This window comes from Taurulus bubalis (genome assembly GCF_910589615.1).
Source record: "Taurulus bubalis genome assembly, chromosome: 11".
In the NCBI taxonomy this organism is placed as follows: Eukaryota; Metazoa; Chordata; class Actinopteri; order Perciformes; family Cottidae; genus Taurulus; species Taurulus bubalis.
The window spans coordinates 7,235,395-7,254,654 of NC_136599.1; the positions used below are offsets into that span (position 1 = coordinate 7,235,395).

The 19,260-nt window shown below is 41.1% G+C and overlaps 1 protein-coding gene across 1 annotated transcript in view; it reads left to right on the top strand.

Moving 5' to 3' along the window:
* LOC306743994 (metabotropic glutamate receptor 4-like) overlaps nt 1-18,929 on the top strand; it is a gene marked incomplete at both ends in the record, with an annotated part of 126,362 nt that extends 107,433 nt beyond the window's left edge. The window contains 5 exons of the mRNA XM_079226552.1: nt 1,030-1,230; nt 6,940-7,076; nt 8,698-9,633; nt 15,407-15,653; nt 18,880-18,929. Of these exons, the coding sequence (XP_079082678.1) occupies nt 1,030-1,230; nt 6,940-7,076; nt 8,698-9,633; nt 15,407-15,653; nt 18,880-18,929 (1,571 nt within the window). The remainder of the gene's footprint in view (nt 1-1,029; nt 1,231-6,939; nt 7,077-8,697; nt 9,634-15,406; nt 15,654-18,879) is intronic.
* Between the last annotated feature and the right edge of the window lie 331 nt (nt 18,930-19,260).

Sequence of the window (19,260 nt, forward strand, 5' to 3'; positions counted from 1 at the left end):
GACACTGGCTCCATGTAGCCTGACAAAGACCCCCCTTGCGTTTTTTTTTAATGTGTTTAGAGAAGTGTAATCTGCATCAGGCAGCTGTTTAAATCACACAAATATTCTGCTGTATGTTATGTTAAACATTTTGAACCATATCTATACATATTGACAAAGGCTAGTCTGTGAGCTTGTCCTGTTTCACTTCAGACAGATTACCCTCACTCGCTACGCTACGTTGGGAGGGGAAATACAATCAGTAATCAATACACGGGCCAACAAACAATGTTGATTACTTCCCATGGAGCCGACGTGAAAACTATTTTGGTTCAGTAAATGTTTGCGGTCAGTCGGCCGGGTGAAGGCAGGAAGACGTTTACTCACGTCTCGCTTCCAGTGGGGATTCATAGTGGAACTTAAATGAATGAAAGTGATGTTTATGTGGTGCATTCAGTGTTGATGTGGTGCATTCAGTGCGTGCGGGGCGGACAGCGAAAGTTGTGCTGTTTTTTGTTTGTGTCACAATCGAATATTAAACTTTCCGAATCAAATCAGTTTAGTTTGTTTTACTATTTGAATACATATTGAATAAAGAATATTTTTGCTGGCGGCCATACTACACATGAGACCATGCAGCGGTTCTGTGATTGATGCAAAAAAGAAATGGCATATAATCAACAAGCAATTCAACTCCAATCTCTAACTTAATCAAATTGAGTGAAAAAAGTGATGGGTTCACAATTGAGAAATCAAGCCTCTTGAAAGGCTATCATTTGCCTGATTCTACACATCCAGCTATCAATGTTCCGTTTTACATTTTTGACTGATGATGGAGCAGCTTTTTTGTTCTGAATATTATGTCAATCATATGAAATACTCAAGTCTTGACTGTTGGTCACAAGTGCGTTGACTCATCCGTGTACAACAAAGCATGGGAACATATCTGTGGTTAAAAAGAAAAACGTCTTGCAGTATTTATGAACTCATCAAGTCTAAGTTTGGAATCAATTCAGGAGCTGCCACTTCTGTGTTCACGTTTCCTTTTAGACCACGAGCGGATCGGGAAAGACTCGTCCTACGAACAGGAGGGGAAGGTCCAGTTTGTGATCGACGCGGTTTACGCCATGGCTCACGCTCTGCATAACATGCACAAAGATCTCTGCCCTGGAAAAGTCGGCCTCTGCCCCAAGATGGAAAGCATCAACGGCACGCTGCTGCTCAAGTATATCCGCAATGTCAACTTCACAGGTGCGTACTCCTGATTCCACCGAGGTGGGCTCAACAGCAGGAAGTGTATATGATCATAAGAAATCTGCTTCTTTGTAGCAAAGCTATTTTACCTTGTATGTATTTGCAACGTGTATGTCCCGTTTGTTTTTGAGTTCACCAACATGCTCATAAACAGCGGCCTCTAATTATCAGGCTACTGAATGCAAATTAGTCCGAGCACGAAGAAGAGGCAGAGATACGTAGGAGGGTTGACAATCGGCAGCCGAACAGCGGGTCTTTATCATAGCTGATGATGTGCAGGAACTGTGCTTAGTGAGATTTCCCGCCTTATCTTGTCAGCATTGAATTGCCCACGCAAGAGATCTTCTTCTCCAAGTGCACTGGCTGCGGAGGTAGAACTGTACCTAAATGAGAGGGGAAGAGAGTTAACGCACAGCACCATCTAAAACACATCTCACATAGTTAAATACACGTATGAAGGCTATACGGTCACACACACATACCTGCGTTTAGTCTCTATTCAACTACATCCTGGATATTTACTTTACATATTGTAAGACAAATAGGCATCCACTTAAGACTAGACCCTTAAATCAGCTAACAGCAGAGGCGTCGTATCAGCGAATTCATCTGACGATGTGTAAAAAAGAAATTGCAGCCCAGAAATGCCAAGCTAGGTTCGAGGCAATGTTGAAACGCCCTCTCAGTCCCGCGGTTATCGCTCGCCCTCCGACTTGACTCTTTTCCTGAGCTGAGATGTTTAACCCTGCAGTGGTTTAGGGCTCATGGGAAATGGTGTTCTTTTGTTTTTAAGGCAGCTCTTGTTTTGTTGTGATTTTGAATGAGTTTCAATCTGAAACAGAAGTTCCTGTTTCACTTGTGCTTTCTGTAAAACCTAAATGCGAGTGTTCCACTGAGGCCAAGTGGACGGCCTCATCTGCACGAACATGATACTGTTATGAAAGCCAATCTTGGTTGAGAATTGTTAAAATTCCACATTTCATCGCTAAAGCTGCACTGTTTGTCGACCTCTGTGAAAACAACTGCAAAGTTTAAATACAGCGCAAAGACTGACTGAGCTGCACTTGATCTATTCCTGTTTCTGTATTTGTGGATAGTGCCTAAATTATTTACAAATGACAAAAGTCTCGTCTGCAAATATACCTTTTTTATATATTTTTGCGCAGGGATAGCTTTTGTTAGCGTAATTGTTTTGAGTGTTTTTTGTCTGCTGCTATTCATCTTTAATGACTGCTTTTGGAGATCTTGAAGAGAAGGAACATTGTAAAATATTCAGCTCAGGAATGTTGAAAGTGACTTTGAGAAGATTTTGATGTTAATTAACCCATAACGCATAATTATACAAATGTATCACTATAACACAGCAATAAGTAAGATGCAATTTAAAACTTTGAAACAATAATTAGAGGCTTACAGATAGAAGCAAAGATGCACACTAAAGAGGTCATGACAGAAGCATGTGCATTGACTTGTTAGGAAAGAACAGAAACGTACACTGAACAGGGTCTTAGATCAGCATTAGTTCTTACAACAACTTGAGGTAATTATACATCAGATGAACAGAGGGTCAAAGTCTTTATGCAATCAAGCAGAATGTAAAGCGAGCAAACCTGTGCCACCCTCACAGATGATTATACAGTAAAGGATACATTTATTTGTGTGGTAATTACTGGCTGGTATCTTTGGCTGAGGGTCAGTCACGCCTCTGAAAGTACAAGACGGGAATAATTTACAGTAAATGAGGAAAATGAATAGGAACTTCTGGATGAAGACGAACGCTTGCCCACTTTTCTACTAACAGTCCACATTGGTTTCTTTTAAACAGCTTATTTGATTTACCCTAACAAACTATTGCTTCTCTTAACCACCATGAGGTTCCTTAATCTCAACCAGTTAGTCTTAGTGCCAAATATTAACCATACTGATTTTATTTTAATATATGCTTAGTATATGTATATTTTAACCGTATTGAAAAACAACATTTCCCTGCTGACTGAAGCGATACATCAGAGAACAAACAATGCATTTTGTTGCCTGGTTCGGATAATTAGTTAGATTCTACGTTTGTTCGCACCAATTTTGTGCATCTAATTGTTGCAAGTTTGTGTGTTTAATATGATTGAAAATGCGTATATCTATAAGTCGAGGTGGGAGGGAAGATGTGAGTTTACTTTCTTTAACCTTTCCATCCTCGTTGCTCCGTGTCCCCAATTCAATTTTTCAAGAATTAAAAATCGAAAAGGCAGTAATTTGAATGACAATATTGTTGTTTCGTGAATGTGTGGTAGTGTACAAACTCCAAAGGGCATCAGAGGGAGGGTGCAGCAACAGGGATATGTTCGGTTGGTCAATAATATGAGGCTATATTGGAGAAAATTAACAAAACCGTTAATGGTTTTTATTAATTTACTTCCTCAGATGTGGTTTGGTTTATAGGTTTATGGAAGAGACTTCTAAAGGACAAAGGAAACATGAATATGAATGTAATATGGATGATTTTTTTTATTTGTAGTCAACGTAACCTTCATTGTTGTGAATAATAAAGGTTAACTTGTTCGCAGCACATACTTTTCATCCCTAATGGATATTGAAAGGAAACCTTGCAGCGCTCAGCAGAGTTTTACTGTAGGCCGCATCTTCAAAGTCAAAACATTGTTTACCTGCACTGAGTGTGCTTATTACTATGTAAGCAGGTCAGTCCTCGGTTGTGAAGACTAAAAAAGAAGACGAAATTGTTTCCAGTTGTATCCTAAAGTCATCTTTGGAAGATAGATCTTTTCTCCCAGCATTGGAGTAAATCTTAAATCTGAAGTACTGAACACATTCCCGTATTCGTGGTGTTGTATTACTGGACTGCTTGTTGGCCCTGAAGCCGCTGGGGTTACGCTACAGGGATGGCTGAAAAATCAATTCTGCACATTACCGGAATGTTTCCTTGCTTTTAAGAGTGTTTCGGCACAGAGGAAAGGAGGATTTAAAAACAAAAATCCGTAAGAAAACAACAGGGATGTCCACATGATCCTAGTGTATTCTGGGAATTCTCTACAGACGCCCACGCTGACTAAAGGAAAGAGGAAAACCAAGCGCTGCAGATATTGTAGATTACATGGCATGGCTTTAAGATTGTGATCGCAGTAAAGCTGGTTATATTCACAAATGCATTCAGTAGTACTCGATGCTCGTTGTCCTGAGGGCATTTTGTTTTACTGAGTAACCTCGCAAGTCATAAACCTGATAGTGAAGCCGTGTTAAAAAGGTTGTGATTAAAGGTTGGCTGTAACATCGGGTTTACAATGTCATTTAGATCTGCCCGTTTTCATGCGGTTAGATTATTCATTTAATTTGGATGTAACTTAAGGAAGTACACAGTCACATGATCCTACATTATTCAGTGTAAATAGTCGATTTATTTCTCTGCTCAGACCAGTGCAACCTGCCCATAAAACGGGGCTCAGATGAAAGAATATGTACACAGCTAAATAATGGATCTGACCTGTCCAAGGAAGTAGGAATATAAAGCAGTGCAGCAACTTGTGAGGATACAGTTTGAGAGACTAAACAATTCCGGAGGTCAGCGTCATTAAAGAGGAAAGTTGAAAAGATAATCAACCCCACGATTGGTCCTTAACTCTGCCCAATTAAACGCCTAATAACCATGTAAGACCCAGCTGCCATTAACAATAGAAATAAATTAGTTTCCGACGACTCTGAATCTTGGTATTTCTAAATCAAAGCTTTGCATTTGGAAAGCATTTTCTTTTTACTTACATTGTTAGGTTTGCAGCAAATGCCTTCATCAAATTCACTGCAGCCACCTCTCTGCTTTTTAAGGTCAACGGCAGAATCTGCATCTTGTTTTGATGAGTTTTTATCCAGCATTTGTAAACACATTATATTTCTCGTGGTTTGGGCTAATGGCTTTTAATGGGGTGGGAGAGTAAATCGTTTTTAAAACTGCAAACCTGACATACCGGAAATTACCGTTTTGTTTGAATACATTATCAGTTCTTAGGCGAGGCTGAGTAGAGCTTTAAATGCGTATCCTTCAATAAAGCAGCTTTAAAATGGAGAGTAAACACAAGGAGGTTTGGAATTTTAACTAGCAGACTAGTCATGGCTGAGAATATTTATTTAGACCATATTTGATTTGATGGATCACACATCAAGGCTCAGCCTCACTAGTGTGCAGCCATTGTCACAACAGCAATGAGTAAATGTGTAAATGTGAATCAGTATTAACAGAATTTTACACACACACTTTTATGAAACCAGTTTACCGACTTAAGAGTTTAATTAACACTTTTTTTTTACTGTGACCATTCCATTTTTGGTGCATTTAGGCAGAGTTGCAGCTGATGCCGGTGCTTTTTTCCCCTTCTGAATCACGTGCCTTTTATTCCTGAGATTTCTGAGGAAACACTTCATATGCAGCGTTTCCTCAAAAGCCTGACCTGGTTAATAAAACAAGCAGTTTGCCAATGTTTGCTGGCTCTGCATGAGCTTTTGCAAGAGGTGAAACTAATCGATTAAGGCAATCAAATTAGTAGTAACATACATCCCACTCAATTCCCTGTATTGCTGAGATGGGCAAGAACATTTTCATAATTGCACATGACTGCCTGCTGTTGTCTCAGACATGTCCTCTAGATAATGCAGCAGGATTACACTAAAGCAATTAGATCCTACGGGGGTTTTGATCAGACCTCTGACACACAAAAATCTGCAGAAGAGAGAAAATGATCTCAAAGCCTGACTCGCAAGGTTCCAACTCTGACTCAGAGGTTCAAGCAACAATCAATACTGCGACCTGTACTCAAGGGAACAACACACTGAAATAAACCATTCTCTTTAATGTTATACCAGAGGAGAGTGTAGTCGATACTTGGAACAAGAACAACTCTCTCCCAAATACTGGAAAACACTGAGGTGGTTTCTGGACACGATGGATTTACCTTTTTCAGTTGCAGAAATACATACACTTTTATCCTTTTGGTGTAGCTTTAGAATGTACTGTACACAACATCCAAATATTGACTGTGAGCGATCCAAAACACATTTCAGCTGCAAGTTAACGAAGGGCATTTATTCCCCTTTATAGCCCCCACATGCTACAGAAGTGCTGAGTATTAGAGGGTATAGCATTGAGCGGGAGAAAGCAAATATGGCAGAAGCAAATAGACAGAGAAGGGGATGCTATTAATGGTTATTTTCCTCAGAGACGCTCTGTGGTGGGCTCTCGTGACTAAATCTGTGAAATTTCGCTCCCTTTCGCCGCGATTGCATCAACACATTTTGAAGCTGTAGGATGTGGAGGTTGGCGCGGCAACAGGAAGCACGGGGATGACAAGAGACCTCAAAGTGCTAATCAAAATCAGTGCTGTCATTCGTTAGCACTCCGAGTGGGGACCTTGTGGATAACAAGCAAACGGGGCAATAAGCAGAATGAAGGAGTGTGAAATGATGTGGGAACAGCAACAGACAGCAGCCCCGGCCCTCCTCAAAGGACCAGGACAACATGGCTGTCAACATCTATTTTGCTCCCATCATTAACACTAGAACAGCATTAGCCTGAAGTCCCCTTGCAGCCTCATTTCATCTCACAGCATTGTGGGAACCGCTTGAGTTTGTACTGTATTGCACAACGGAGGACTTCATCTTGAAACAACAATAAAAACATTTTTAATCTCTTTTTTTTTTCATCCTCAGGAATTGCTGGCACCCCGGTGGTCTTCAATGTGAATGGCGACGCTCCCGGTCGCTATGAAATCTACCAATACCAGATGACAAACAACGCCACGGAATACAAGATCATCGGCCACTGGACAGACCAGCTCCACTTAGACGTATGAATACTTCAAACATCACTTAAAATGTGTCTGAAAGATTGATTGTTAGAAAAGTCAAGCATACAGAGAGACAGATTGCTGTGCAATTGTTCATATTCAATATCTCCATCAGACTTCATAATCCACCAAACATCCAATATTTGGTTGTTTAGCATTTTTATACTAATTGAACTGATTTAGTCTCGACAAAACACTTACAAATATAATATTTAGCTTCCCCAACTGGAAGGATGAATGTAGTGACCCTTATTCCTGTAGAAAGGTTTTGAATGGAGGAATTCCCCTTCATAAATTCACAGAAAAAGACGAATACAATATACATTTTCATTTGAGCTTATTTTCTCCCAACAGTGCCAAAGCAGTCTTTTAACCATTTTACGTGACATTTACAACAACTCTAATATGAATAGAGGTAGCAGAGCTTCATTTATTCACCCCCTCATAACTTATCACTGTTATCAAAGATAATGCTGAATGCATCTAGCTTATGCCGGGTTTTATAGGGCAACAGTCGACGGAATGCTATTAATAATAAATCCTCCTCTTCCTGGTTGGCATTCGAATTTATAAACATGAAGGCAAACAAATGCTTTGGGTCAACACAGATTGTTCTTCCACTCACAATTATGCCCCTAAAAGTAGGTCTGCAATGAAGTAAAAAGCCATCTTTTTGCATTAACCATATTTTGACATGCTGCCACCACTACAGAGTACAGTAATACACCGGTTCCTTGATAATACATGAACCACAGAATCTGTAGTTCTGCATGTGTTTATCATCCAAATTGAAATGCTGAACTTTGAGAGGAACAATGTGCGTCAATGCAGCCTTTTGTTATTATGCATCATTGTTTTGTTGATGCACAAACTGTTGGTACGTTTTAAGATTAATGTAGACATCGAGTTTCTGCTGCATTCTTATCAGCATCTCCTGCATGGCAGAGATGCCCAAAGAAAATCAAGGATGCCTTATGGAGAATTTGTTTTAGACACAAATCTAAATCATCCAGATGTTTCTGTTAATAATGGAATATCCCCAATCCCTTTCCGCATCTTATCTCACTTAAGCAAACTGCTTTATTATTAAGATGAAATGACGTCAGTGAAACAGCACAGGCACATGATGCTGCATAGAGACTGCAGGCTCTGTTTACTTTAGGTCCTCCAGTCAGTGCAACCCTCCTCGTCAGTAATTAAACGACAAAGTTGTTTCCTGTTGAGTTATAATTCGACGAGTTAACACAATGATGTCTTGATTAAAAAAAAAAATGCAGCTTTCATGTGGCGAATATCTCATTTACAGTTTGCTCATTCGATCATGCGCTTCTGTGCGCGTAAACTAATCTACCAAGTGTTAATTGAAATGTGTCCTCATGCATTATGCATTACGTAACTAGTGTAACAATAAGTAGTACATTGCGTTCATGATTTCGCAATACTGACCCTCACAGGTACTCATTAATTACGATTGTGAGCTGGTCAGAATGTGATAATACTGAGTAATTGCTCGGTATTCATGCACCTTGTTTGCGTTTCAGGGATGTGAATATATGACTCAAAGATTGATGGTATAGTGAGGTGAAATAAATTGGTAATTTCTCTATACTTTCCCCTCCAGACCAATGAAATGCAGTGGCCTGGTGCCTCACAAGAAGTCCCCTCCTCTATATGCAGCCAACCCTGCCGCCCCGGGCAGCGCAAGAAGACGGTGAAGGGAATTCCGTGTTGTTGGCACTGCGAGAACTGTGATGGTTACCAGTATCAGGCCGACACTTTCACCTGCAAGATGTGCCGCTTTGATTTGCGGCCTAACGCGAACAACACTGGCTGCGACCCCATTCCCATTGTCAAGCTGGAGTGGAGCTCCCCATGGGCAGTGATCCCAGTCCTCATCGCGGTCCTGGGCATCATGGCCACTCTGTTTGTCGTCGTCACCTTCATACGCTACAACGACACGCCCATCGTAAAGGCGTCGGGTCGAGAGCTGAGCTATGTGCTGCTGACGGGTATCTTTCTGTGCTACGCCACGACATTCCTCATGATCTCCACTCCTGACGTGGTTATTTGCTCCCTGCGGAGGATTTTCCTGGGCCTGGGTATGAGCATTAGCTACGCAGCGCTGCTCACCAAGACAAATCGGATCTACAGGATTTTTGAGCAGGGCAAGATGTCGGTCAGTGCCCCTCGATTCATCTCCCCGGCCTCCCAGCTAGTCCTCACATTCAGCCTGATATCAGTGCAGCTCCTCGGCGTGTGCATCTGGTTTGGCGTCGACCCATCGCAAGCCATCATCGACTATGAGGATCAGCGCACGTCCAATCCCAAAGTTGCCCGCGGCGTTCTGAAATGTGACATATCAGACCTCTCCCTCATCTGTCTGCTGGGTTTCAGCATGCTGCTGATGGTCACCTGCACCGTTTACGCCATCAAGACCAGGGGCGTTCCCGAGACGTTCAACGAGGCCAAGCCCATCGGCTTCACCATGTACACCACCTGCATCGTGTGGCTTGCTTTCATCCCCATCTTCTTCGGCACCTCGCAATCAGCAGAAAAGGTAAATATTATTATAAGTATGAATTATGCCTCGTTTTTTACAAATTAATGCCAATGTTGTCATTTAGCTTTCATCAATTGCACTGTATGTAAAAAGAGCACAACAGCAGCAGGTCAATCTAATTCCCTCGTGCACGTCGGATGGCAGTTTTCAATTTGGAGCTATTTTATATTTTCCTATGCGCCTCATTGTGAAGAAAATGGCTGCTCAAATGATGTTTGTTGTGTAGCATCAGCCTCTTGTAGATGTGGATACTGCGATTATTCATCATGAGATGATGGGCTTTGTGCGCCGCTATGGGGATTACAAGGCTTTAGAAGACGTCTTGTGAGGATAATTCATTCACCTCAAGTTTGCTTGGATGTGTTTCTTTAATTGTGTTTCTGTGCACGTATGATTCAGCTTTACTGGGCGGGAACACCGAGTAGTGGTGGTGTAACGGATCACGGTTGATCCGTGATCCGTGATCACACCTACGCGGTCCGGCACGCACGTGAACCGCGGATTAATTTCACAGTTTAACATTAACCACTGCAGTGTGAAATAAGGTTTTACTGACAATTGTTATCAGACAAAATTCTGTAAAATATGTGACCAGGATATCGGCTTTTATGCTTTTCTAGTCGCCGATCTCTGTTGTTACATTATGGTGCGTTCAGGCTCAGTTCACTTAAAATGAATACTAGGCGAAGGTAAATTATAACGTTATCATGATGTGTTCACATGTGATCTTGTAAACATGTAGTTTTGGTGAGAAACTTGGAAGAATCCATTTGTATGAAGATGTTTTCAAAGCAATATAAAATAGATATTAAAGTGTGAATTACGACCTATTTACATCAAGCTCTAAGTAGCTTATAATACATCATCAAAGTACTAATGACAAGATTTGTTTTAAATCGATAAAAATACAATCTTTTATTACCTTATCCTTTGAATTGTGAGCTCTTTTTTTTAAGATAACATTTTGAACTTTGGATGGTTTACAGACTTCAGAGTGGTTGAAAATTGCAATATGGATTATCAATAATCGGCAAAAGAAAACGTGATCAGGGATCTGTAAAAATTATAATTGCTCACTTTTTTACTGATTTTTTGATCTGATCCGTGAGTTTGATGATCGAGTCGTCACTCAGGCAGACAGAAATAATGACAGACTGCTGGTAGCAAGCGAGGCCTCGGTGTAGGACTTCTGCTGTATGGCGCTACACAATAAACGTAACAGCCTCCTTAATTAATACTGCCAACAACATGAAAGAGTATGTTAGAAGACCACAAAGCAAAAGAATAGAAAAGGTGCACATTGATATTTTGTTCTAGTAAAGTAATAAAAGAGGCAAATGCCTAAAAAATGTAAGTACGTAGTGTTTCTTGGACAAACTTCGGGAATAATACTACAAAACGATAAATTCTTCCAAATTACTAGTTTTGTATTTAATGTACGGCAGCCCAACAACAACATTTGATAAATAAAACGTCATGATTGGAAAGTGTCACTGGTAAAGAGTCATCTTCACTTTTTCTTGCTTTCAGGATCAGCCTGACAAGTAACACAGGAGGAAAATGTAATCATAGAGAGAACATCAGGAAGAAAGATTAGGTTGAGTCGTGTTTTCAAGTGTTCCTTTGTTCTCTGTGTGCCGTGTTCAATACAGTCAAATAAACAGCACAGCAACTCAACACTCAGCATTAACTAACACACACAAATACATTTGAAATAAGCTTGTGGCAGAACCCATTAGGTCCTCTGCGCCTGCTGTGTTTTCTGTAGTTCGGTGGAAGCCCTTCAGCATCAACAGGCGGCAAAGCAGCCGCCTAATGCTGTGAGGTTGTGAGACATGTACCCAGTTTCCTCCAGATTGTGGCCAAAAAAAAACAATTAATTAAACAGGCAGCCAATTACAAACAACCTCTATTCTTCATTTGTCGTTCTCAACCCAATACGTTTTCAATCCAATCCAATTGGCAAACCTTGATGTGTTGTTATCACAGAGGATGACGGTCATATTAACTAACAGTACCCCATGGAATAATACAATCTGTAAAAGAACACAGCAAACCAAAAACTATTATCAGGATTATACAAGGTCCCAAATTTTTGTATTTATTCTCCAGTTTTCAGAGAAGAGATTTACTTAATTTCCCCGGATGTATTCTATCCTATTTATCCATGAAGCATTATCTTATATACACCATTAATAACTAATCTATTCTTCAATGACAAGGAAACTAAATGTCTTGCACAAAAACAACAAAGACTGAGTCTTGCTGATGGTGGATTGTGCTGTCCATTTCATCTCTGTTTTTTTATTGGCTTTCAGGTAATCGTTGAATACTTCTAGATGTCCGTTTTTCAAATGAGCGAACACATTTGATCCGTTCTTTTGATCATTCTTGCTTGTAGTTGCTCCTCTTAAGATGTATTTGGAGCATGTCTGAATATTTGTGTTCGCCCAAACAACACAACATTTAGCCAGTACAAAATAAATGCTACATAACACATAAGCGTTGGCCACCGCCATTGGTGAACTACTCTTATTTGCCGATATGCTGATTGCGTAAAATCGTCCGATTGCTACGTTCAACTGATAATTTGGTGCATCCATTGAGATAAAAGTACAGTCTTGATCATACAAGGAATGATGGCTTTCTTCTAGCAAGTGAGTGTGACAGTGAGTGAGCACGCACAATACCAGGACCCTGAAAGTGAAGCAGTTATTGTAAAAGCCGGGTTACAAGCCGCTACTACCTTCGGTGGTTATCCCCGCTGTAGCAAGCTAGCGCTGCTGCTAGCTCTCCGCTGCTGCTAGCTCTCCGCTGCTGCTAGCTCTCCGCTGCTGCTAGCTCCCCGCTGCTGCCGCTACTGCCTGCGTCCCCTCTGCCCGAGTCTGGCGTCGAGCCAGGGCTGGTCCCGCTACCTTCAGTGGTTGTCGGGGAACTAGCAAGAGCTAGCGGAAGTTAGCGGAGAGCTCGCGGAAGTTAGCGGGGAACTAGCAGCAGCGCTAGCTGGCTACAACGGGGAACTAATGGGGACACCGACCGAACGTAGTAGCGGCTTTTAACCCGACTTTTACGGTACTGTAAATGGGATTTAGCCAACATAAAATGTATCATTAACACCTTTGCTAAATGAAGTATAGGCAACACATTTTGTGTTGCAAATCATTTCATTAATGTTTATTCAGAAACCAGAAAAGAAAAGGCAAAACATTTGGGAGCATGGACTTGGGAGAGCTGTGGCAGTGTGTTCCTGTTTGCATGCTCTGTAGGTAGGGACAGCTCTGGCAGCTGTCAGGACGAGGGATCTGATGCCTAATGACATAAAAGGAGCAATCCTGCTTCCAAGAAACTTCATAATGGCTGAGCCTTCTGAGGTTCCTGTCCCCGGCCCTGTTCCCTCGCTGTACCGATGGAGCAGATTGCCAATCATATCGGCGTGTCAGAGAAAATTTATGTCACCAGGGCCGATGCAAGTGGACAAGGGTCTTGGCTCTCCTCACAGAGTGACTCCCCTCTGTTCTCCTGAGGGGTAGCAATATTGTTCGGAACTCACCACAGGCCATGTGTAATCTTCTCAGGAGATTACAACACCCCCCAACCCTCCTTCACCAAGGACTGCTAGCATTGCAGTATGATGGAACACAATGGCCTCACTTATATTTGGCACTGACATCTTTTTTTCTCAACTGACATGGCTTTAGGGAATTTAATTTGTGCAAGGCGTGTATAGTTTTTGTTTTTTATTACATCAGCATGTATCATTGTCACTGTATGACAAGTTATGCTATTTATTAAATAGTGTCCATCTTTGCTTTCCCCCCTTGAACTGAGTATGCTATAAAATAAGTCCTACCAATAGTATGAATACAAAAACCATCAGAGGACTTAAAGAATGCTGCACAGTACATTTGTCAAAGTAAATCTTACTCAAATTGGAGAAAAACAGAATATAGCATTTGGTCCCAATCTAAATAGAGTAAAAGCTAAAGCACAGAGTGTTTTTTACTCTATTCAGTGTTTATATTTAACTCTACATGATGATAATTTATTAGAATTCTATATATAATTTGATTCAATTCTATATAGAATTTTATATATAATTGGATTCAACTCCCTTCAGCTCTCCCATAAACCGTCAGCTCATTCCAACGTAGCGAGATGTTTCATGGCAGAAGAAACGGAATTAAAGGAACCGTGGTGGGCGTGGTCACTCTGTTTTACTCCAATAGATTTTATTCTAAATATTTGCTCCTACTCTACTGGCTACGGCTAGTAATTACGCTCCAAAATGATGACATATTACTACTTTAGAGGAAAATAATAGTAACTAGGAAAAATGACTACTCCGTTTTTCCTATGTGTAATACTGTATACTGTGGCTGCTTTCTTCATGAAATTAATAATGGAGATTTACCTAGAAACGTAAGATTTTTTTCTCTTCTTTTTTTTTAAAGTAAAAGTAGTAAGCATCTTGAAATGTGAGGATACATGTTGTACAAGCTGATATACAAACAACATAAGTCATGACCCCACACTGGGAAACACAATTCACAACTGTTGACATGCTGGTGGTTCAGGACCCTGTGGGCTATTCCCATGCCAAAAAACTCAGTCATTTTTGATGTTTGCAAATGTAATGTCAGACAAAACCTCAGGCAAAACCCGTTGAAGGAGGTCTGCCAGCTGTGCTTCCACTGTACACTCTCCGCTTTGTGCTCATCAACTTCTGAGGACCCCTGCCATCTTATTCCAAGAGGCAAAGTCAACTGTTCTCTAATTAATGGGTTTGACACCAGATTACTGTGAAAGATAAAGTGGGATGATAATGATGATGATGATGATGATGATGATGATGATGATGATGATGATGATGAAATTTGGCACTTTGATGATTTTTGTAATGTTTGTAATTGGAAGTTCACTTCTAATCTAAAGAAATGACACTTTCTACATTTAATATGAATGTATCAACATCAAATATAATCTACTTTAATATATTTTTTACATCCCGTGTGCTGACTCACCACATCAACAAATCAGAGATGGACCGTGTCTGAGCTCTGGGATGATTATCATGAATGAAAAATCCATTGCAGGCACTTTTAATATGCTGTAGGATGTTTCGCTCCACAGCGGTTGCCCGCGGCCATATATCTGCTACCCAGCTGTGAGTTGCAGCTGTCACTGGCTTCAGAAAGCACACAATTCTTCTGCTGTTGTCTAAAACCTCGGGGTAAAGGCATCTATGCGTAGACCACATACACACCTATCGGGGGGAGGAGGGGGGAACTGCTATTAGTCGTGTATCATAAAGAAGCAAACACATCGATGAAAAGCAGAGCTCAGGGGTGATGAACCAAGCATGTGAAATAAAAATAAAAAAATTAATAAAGGGCACTCTGATACTGTGTGCTGTTCAAGGTAAAGTTCTCCCACACGTGAAGCTGTGATTTGAAAATGTTAGCATCTACTATTCATGTATTACTTGCGTAAGGCAGTGTCTGTCCTTGAGGCAATATTTTAAAAGCCTCTGTATATTTAAAGCATTACATTCCTGGCCATCACATGGCCCAGAAACCATTCTTCTTTATTATAGCTTTATTAGAGAATTGGCTCTCGGAATAAACGACATGAATTAGATTTTCCTTGATGGACTTATTCAAACGGTGCCGGCTCTACAGTAAGTGTGCTCAATTTAACCCGAGACATCATTGTCCATCGGTCAGTGCCATCCTTTAACAAATGATTCTGTTGTGTCTCTTCCATAATACAGATGTACATCCAGACCACAACCCTGACCATCTCCGTAAGCCTCAGTGCGTCGGTCTCTCTGGGGATGCTCTACATGCCCAAGGTCTACGTGGTTCTCTTCCATCCGGAGCAGAACGTACCAAAGCGAAAGCGCAGCCTGAAGGCTGTGGTCACCGCGGCCACGATGTCCAACAAGTTCAACCCCAAAGGCGGCCTGAGGCCCAATGGAGAGGCCAAGTCTGAACTCTGTGAAAGTCTTGAAACACAAGGTTGGTACGACAGAGGTTGCATTACAGAGAAAAGAAAAGGGCACAATGTGTCCCGGAGAACCTTAACCAAGAGTTGTTTTTATGCTGATGCAACGAGCTGCTTCTCCCTCTGAGAAGTAGGAATAGAATACTAAAACTTGAAAATATGGAACTTGTTTTATATGAATATAACTGATGGCAGTGTTATTTTGCACTTCAGCACTTCTGGTGAATTAGCAAGCCTTTTGTGAGCATACAATTAACTAGGGTACCATTTCAGCGGCCACTTAAGTGGTATTATGCTATTATTTCTGATCCATTGCAGATGTCATAAAACAAACTGTGTGAATAGTAAGGCTGACGCAACCGAAGGAATCTCTGTTTACCAGCGATGAGCTCATACATTTCTTAGAAATAAGTTATTTAGAATGAAAAAGCATTAGAAAATTGGCTAATTGACTGAAGAATTCTCAGTTGACTGAGACCAAAACAACCAATTAATTGGCTTATCGACTAATAGTGGGCGGCCCTATGGCAGCTCATATGCTCGAAATAAAAAAAAAATGTGCTTGACAAAGACAAGAAGTAGCTTTTCTGTTTTTGTTTGTATTTGGATTGCGTGGAACAGAAAAAAATAGTTCCATTCTCACTAACTCAGACCACACTGGATTTGTGAATCAGGAGGTGTGACAGTGTGCCCACTCTATTCTGATTCTTGAAAAGGGAACTAAGGTGACGGGGTAGCTCAGTGTTGGAAAAAAGGCGAGTTCAATCACCAAGATGAAGTGCATGAGTCGGCGGTCCCTGTGTGGGGGCATAGTTACATCCAATCAAGCCACCGCACATGTTCTGAAGTCCTGATTCTATACTCTTGGCAGGCTGAACAGTGTAGAATGATGTGTATTAGACCAAAAAGCCTGCGCCCACTTTCATTAATGCCTTTTTTTCCCCCCGACCTCAAAATGGAGTCATTGTGTCCTATTAAAGAGCCCATTTATAGGCGCTGATCTCGCCCTCTGGTTTGAACTGCGAATCTAACAACTGCTCTTTGTGCTTATGTGTCAGACTGTGTTGAGGGAGGGGAGCCTTGTGAGGGACTTTAGCCTCTCAGGTAACCTGATAAAGACAATGACTTTGCCCTTTATTTTGTTTATTTTTTCATCTGTGACCACTTTGTTCCCTGTTAATTTCTGCTAATGTTCACCACAAGACCTGTGCCTGCCTATAATATTCACAAAGCATCCCGGCTGAATGCAGCACCCTGAATGACACGAGGCAGTAATCACACCCTCACAAATCCACCCTTGACCAACTGACATTAACTCGGGTGGACAATATTGGCTAACAAGTGCCGTTAAAATGGCAAATCAGCAAGTGTGTTAATGTGGGAAGATGACACCACTCTGTCTGAGTGCAGGAGACGAGCGATAGCCATGTGTCCCCCTGCAATTTGTTACGCCGTCGACAAAAGAAGGAATTTGCGGCACAACAACAACTATAAGAGGGAACGGGCAAAGACAGATGGGTCTGCCAGCTCCAATTCTTTCTGGACCATCTATTCTTTATCGTGGCCTTGCAGCACATAAATATTCAAATAAGGTTCATTTATCAATGCTTCTCTTGGAAGCGATGCTTTGGATGAAATGGAGAGAATGCCACCTCCCCCACCCACCATTCATACACCCAACGTGGCACCAACAAATATATGGAAACTTGTACCATTACAAGTCTCTCCTCGACAGCACTTTTGCCCCGACTCTGGCGTTCAGCTGTCTTCTGATTGGATTCATCCCCTCTGACATATTCAATCAGCCAAGGCTGCTGTGGGCAGATTGGCAGATTGGTAGTGTGATTACCACCACACCAAGCATGCTTGCTGAGGACAGTTTTATTTTGATTTTTTTAATGAAAAAAAGAAAAGAAAAAGGCACACACACGCGTACACGCTGTGTGTGCATCGGAGCATGGCTGCACACACACACACACACACATACACACGCACAGGTACTGTACTGTATGACGTCGTGTTTCACGAAACATGAAACGAGTGTGAAAGAATAATAAGCTCCATTATCAAACATTGATGAAAACACGGTGCCAAGTCAGATCACATATTGTCTGATGTGCTTTACAAATCTAAATGTTGCCGTAATACACTGACTGCTGCATGTCTTGCTTGGTGCACAGAGAAACCCTCAGGTCTTTGCATGCAGTGAACTACTTGCTTTTAAATGATTATTATTACATGTCATACCAATGCTGTGATCTGCTTGGTGGCTCTGTAGGATGCATTTTTGGATAATCAAATGAGATAATCAGCTGTGAGGAAAACATTATGAAAGAGGATTCCCTGAGTCCATTAATGGTGCTGCAATAGCAGGAACTAAACATGATATGACCAGTGTGGCAGCCTATGAGTGTGATTCCATCTGCATCACTGTCTTGACTAATATTTAATATTTAAGATAAGTTAAAATGTCTGCAATGTCACCATGTACTGTAATAATCAATGGTTTACTTTCAACATCCAAGAGTAGTTCTGTAAGTTATGTAAAATATAGTTTCAGAGAAGAAACATTACATTGATTTATCGATTAGTCGATTGGCAGAAAATTAGTAACTATCAGTAACTATTTTGATTATGATATGTTTCCAGGCATTTGTTTTCAAGCAGAAATCCTTCTTAATTGTGAGGATTTCTCTATTTTCTGTCATTGTACGTTGAATATTTTTCAGCGTCTGGGTTGGTTGGACAGAACAGTAAATCTAAAGAAGTCAATTTGAGCTCTTAGAAATTATGATGAGCATTTCTTTTCAGTATTTTTTTTAAGTTTCAGAAGTAAAACAATGAATCCATTCATTCAAGAAAACTAATGGAAGCTTAAATAAAAGCCTGAATCTATTTTAAATCATTATTATGTTTGCATTCTTGCAACAGCTTGTTCGAAAACAATCAAATTCCTACCCTCTTCAGAATCGCAAATTCTGTTTCCCATTTCTGTTTAAATGTAATACAACGACAGAGGAGGCGTCATCGCAGTAAATACAGCTTCCCCATTACGACACCCTGCTATTATGATTGGTTCCACCTGCACTCATTTGACGAAGGTATCCATAAATAGAACTTCCCATCAATCTGGACACCAACATGTGCTCTGAAAGATTACCGTTGCACGCCTATGTGAATCTCACCCATTGCGTTTTTAACCCTTTCCTTCTTTCTCCTACCTCCTACCTCCACCTATAGCGCTGGCTTCCAAGCAGACATACATAAGCTACAGTAACCATGCCATCTAAGCCGGGGACGAAACAGAGGAAGCGGAGCCAGGGCCTGCCTGAGGAGAAATCACCTGAATCTGGGGAATACTGGGGAAATACTGGAGGACTTCCAAGCTGCAGCAGCACAGAAGGACTAGGGTGGAAAGATGGGAATTTGTCACTCCATAAATAGAACGGATGTCATATTTTTCTAGAGAATCCGGCAAAGGCGTGAATGGCAAGTTTAAGAGAAATTAGTAGCTTTGCAGGAGGGAGATGGAATATGTAAGGCGAGATTGGACAGGTAATTTTCCTCTTCCCACCCTGTCTGAGACACATTGAGCGTTGAGCAGTGACGTTCCCAGAAGCA